This window comes from Chrysochloris asiatica, unplaced genomic scaffold (genome assembly GCF_000296735.1).
Source record: "Chrysochloris asiatica unplaced genomic scaffold, ChrAsi1.0 scaffold00372, whole genome shotgun sequence".
NCBI lineage: Eukaryota > Metazoa > Chordata > Mammalia > Afrosoricida > Chrysochloridae > Chrysochloris > Chrysochloris asiatica.
Genome location: NW_006408890.1, coordinates 73,521 through 77,905, shown reverse-complemented (window position 1 = coordinate 77,905; position 4,385 = coordinate 73,521). Strand labels below are relative to the sequence as shown.

The 4,385-nt window shown below is 53.2% G+C and overlaps 1 protein-coding gene across 1 annotated transcript in view; it reads left to right on the top strand.

Moving 5' to 3' along the window:
* Positions 1 to 4,385, top strand: part of GTPBP6 (GTP binding protein 6 (putative)) — an 18,001-nt gene that overhangs the window by 10,748 nt on the left and 2,868 nt on the right. The window contains exon 7 of the mRNA XM_006876260.1: positions 1,231 to 1,379. Coding sequence (XP_006876322.1) covers positions 1,231 to 1,379 — 149 coding nt within the window. The remainder of the gene's footprint in view (positions 1 to 1,230; positions 1,380 to 4,385) is intronic.

Here is a 4,385-nt window from a genome sequence, read left to right as displayed (position 1 = left end):
GTATGTTCTTTTTGACGATGAATGCAACACCCTTCATTTTTAATTTGTCATTCCCGGCATAGTAAACCATGTCATCAGATCCACGAATCCTGGCAGTACATATACTCTAAAATGTGAGCGGTGCCCAGGTCTGCGTGTAGAGTCACAAAACGTGCATGGCGTCGTCTGTGTGTGCAGTCACAAAACGTGCGCGGTATCCACGTCAGCGTGTGGCGTTTCAAAACATGCGTGGCGCCCACGTCTGCACGTAGAGTCACAGGGCTGTACTTCTGTGTGCCTCAGTGTGTTTCCATGTTTTGTTTAAGAAACCAATCTTTGAAACTCTTGAAATTAGCCAAAAGAGCGTTGCTCTAAAACAAAAACTAATTTGCAGTTTTTAAAAAACAAATTCATAGGAGAATTAAACATTGCAGAGCATGGATGGAAGTACCCCCTGAATGTGGCCTTTGGTTGGTTTGTAGATGGGTATGTGGATAGTAAGTTGGTGGTTGGTGGATGGGTGTTAGTTAGCTGGTGGGTTAGTGTTGGGTCGTGGTTGGTTGGTGGATAGTGCTTGGTAGATGGGTAGCTGATTGTTGAGTGGTTGGTGGTAGTTGTTGAGTGGTTGGGTTTGTTGTTTTTGTTACGTGCCATCGAGTCGATTCCGACCCATAGCGACCCTGTATAGCTTTCCGAGGACAGCTGGTGAGCTTGAACCGCCGACCTTGCAGTTCAAACGACTTTGTAATCTGATGCATTGGCCCACAGCGCCACACCAGTGGTTGGGTGGTGGGTGTTAATTGGTGGGTGCTGGGTGGTGGATTAGAGGGTGGCTGGTAGCTGGTTGTTGAGTTGGGGGTGGGGGGTGGTAGCTAGTTGTTGAGTGGGGGGTGCTGGGTGGTAGATTGGCGGGTGGGTGGTAGTTGTGGAGTGGTGGGTGGGTGCTTGGTTGGTTCCCACTGGAAGCACCATTGTCTCGGGTCTGGACAGATGGCACCTGGGTCAGAAGACAAGACCAGGTGCTGGTGTGAGAGGAGAGACAGGAGCCTGGGGGAAGAGGGCGTGGAGCAGACCTGGATACTGGTCTCTGGTCTGGGGGAGCTGCCTCCTGCACCAGGTGAGTGAGACATACAGGGTACGAGGCTGAGTGACCAGGGGACGGCCCTGCGCCCCCTCCTCCATGTGGACACCCTCGGGTCTGAGCGGCATCCTGACCTGTGGGCTGCGCTGACCATACGCGGTTTCCTTCAGGACCTGATCCTCCACGTGCGGGACGTCAGCCACCCCGAGACCGAGCTGCAGAAAGCCAGTGTCCTGTCCGCTCTGCGCGGCCTGCGCCTGCCCACCCCGCTACTGGACTCTGTGCTGGAGGTGCACAACAAGGTGGACCTCGTCCACGGGTGAGGACCGGCCCCGCTGACCCCTCCCTCCCCAAGTCTCCTGCATGCGCGGTGTGTACCCGCCCCTCTGACCCTTCCCTCCAATCACCTGTGTGCGCACGGCCCTCCTCGCTGGCCCCGCCCCCTATCGAATCCCTGCTTTCTTAGTACCCGCTCCTCTGACCCTTACCTCCAATTACCTGTGTGCGCACTGCCCTCCTCGTTGGCCCCCACACCCTGCTGGAATCCCAGCTGTCTTAGTACCCTTTGCTGCTGTTGCAGAAATCCCACATGGGGTGGCTTTCACAGGCACATGTTTGTTTTGCTCACAGTTCAGGGATTAGAAGTTCTAGTTCACAGTACTGACTGTAGAGCATTGGTTGTTGTTATGTGCCATCAATAGGTTCCGACCCATAGGGACCCTCTAGAGGGTTTCCAAGGAGAGACTGGAGAGCTTGAACCGCCCACCTTGCAGTTCAAACTGACTTTGCAGTCTAGCGCATGAACCCACAGTGCCATACCAGGACTCCAGAGCAGAGGTGGGGAACTTTATTTCTGCCAAAATTTATAACAGTCGCAGGCCTTACAAAACTGTCATGTTAAAAATTAGCCTGTTATATATTCGGTCAGACATTCAGTTAACTCACAATTAATGTGGTGGCTTAGAGTCCTGGTGTGGCACTGTAGGATCAGCACTGGACTGGGAACCACAAGGTTGGTGGTTCAAACCCACCTTCTGCTCCTTGGAAACCCTATGGGTCGCTATGAGTCAGAACCGACTTGAAGGCACTTACAACCACAATGTGATAGCCGGAGTCCTGGTGTGGCACTGTGGGATAATACACTGGACCACAAGGTCGGTTTCAACTGCTAGGTTGGCAGTTCAAGCTCACCAGTTGCTCCTCGGAAACCCTATACAGGGTCACTGAGTTGGAACTGACTCGACTGAACTCAACAATGTGATGGCTGGAACCACGGGTGCCTTGGCAGGGCCAGACCAAATGACTTTTGTGGGCCTCATGCGTCCCGAGGGCTGGATATTCCTACCCCTGCTCCCTGCTCCGGGAGAAGGCGGTGTGCTCTGGACGGCGGTCCTAGTCTCTGGTTAGGACTGAGCATCTCCCTCCCTCCACAGCCGGTTCCCTCCCCACATCCGGTTCCCTCCCCACATCCGGTTTCCTGCTTGCTTGTCTGTTAATCTCTTGTGTCTCTAAAGAGATCCACCCAGAAATACCCTCTTAAATCCTCCCCAGTCACATGGTTCCCATGTGAAGGTATAAAGGTTGTTGTTGTTAAGTGCCGTGGAGTCAGTTCCAACTCATAACGCCCCTGTACAGGGTTTCCAAGGCTGTAAGTCTTTATGGGAGCAGAAAGCCTCATTTTTCTCCCACAGAAGAGCTGGTAGTTTCGAACTGCTGACGGTGAGATTAGCAGCCCGATTTGTAACCACTATGCTACCAGAGAGACAATTCAGTCTGCAACACTCCCCCCTTTTGTTTTCTGGGATTCATGTCTGTCCACATGTGAAATACACTCACATCATCACTTTCGTCTCCAAATCCAGTATCTCACGTCTAAAGTAAATATGGGGGAGACTTTAGGCACACTTAATCCTGAGGCCAGCTCCTCCTCATCAATGATTCTGTGAAACCTTGGATGCAGATGATCTGCTGCTGGAAGTGTAAACAGGCACAAGGTTGGCGGTCCCATTACAAATGGGAGAGATTGGAGGGAAATGGATAAAAGGCACCAAGGCAAAATCCAGCCCAGCAATTTCTGTTTGTTCTCAAGCTTTGAGAATCATCTCTGTGCCCAGAGCAAATCAGGACTCTGGATGTTGGCCATGCCCTCTGGATTCTGGGTGGAGACCCCTGGCCCCAGTGGACGGCTGCTCTGCTCCCCTGGTTGTGGGCAGCTCCTTCTCCTAACGGAGTCCTGGTGTGGCGCTGCGGGTTAATGCGCTGGACTGCAAAGTCAGTTTGAACTCGAGGTTGGAGGTTCAAGCTCACCAGTCACTCCTCAGAAACCCTATACAGGGTTGCTATGGGTTGGAACAGACTCCATGGCACTTAACTTCTGATCCATATGAGTGGTGACCCCTCTCCCTGTGCTCTGGCATACCCTGTTTTGCTTCCTGGGCTACTTGCGGCCCCTTCATTGTGGACAGCACCTCATCCTGTTGGACAAACTGAATGGCAGCCCCACAAATGGCCACGTAAGGTCCTAGGGGTGAGACCAACTTGCCACCACCTAAACACCTAACAAGACGGTCAGGTCAAGACCCTGTAGCTTCCTTCACTTCTTGCTGTCTCTTCAGAGTGGCCTTTATCCATAACTGAGGCTCTTAAAGGTGGGCTCGGCTTTTATGATTATCGCCTTTGTCCTGCCAGCCAGCACCCATGACCCATTTCCAAAGCCCTGTCCGTCCACAGGGTCAGTGTGTGTGAGGGCCGCATCCCCTGGTGCCCACACACGCCTGCAGCTTAGGGTTTACAGTAGGGACTTTGGGAGTTGGGGAGGGGCAGAGTGCAACTTGTAACACCTGAGTCCTCTTTCAGTGACTCCCCCCCACCTCACCTAGCACCTGTGAACCCTCCTCTCTCACCTGGCACCTGCTAGCCCCCCGCCTCTCACCTGGCTGGTGGCTGGGTCAGCTCACCTTCGCATCTGTGTCCGCTCTTTCGGTCACATCCATGAGATGGATTTAACCCAGGGCTGAGCACATGTCCCCTCACCTGATACCTGTCAGCGTTTCTCCTGTGCTCACCTGGTGATTCCAGTGGGGTGGAGCCTGACTGTTGTCTTTGGCGACTCTTGCTGGGTCTTTATGGGCTTCATCGTCTCCTTGATCTGGTACCTCCTTCAGCTCCTGACAGGAAAGCTCCAACCAGTGGGACCCCAGAGCGCCCTGCCTTCTGAGCGGGTGGATGGCCATCATGTGATGTGGTGGAAACATGCGAGGCTTTACGTTTTAGCTAGCATAGGGGCACAAGTTAACTCATGCTTACATCAGGTGTTGGGTTCCTC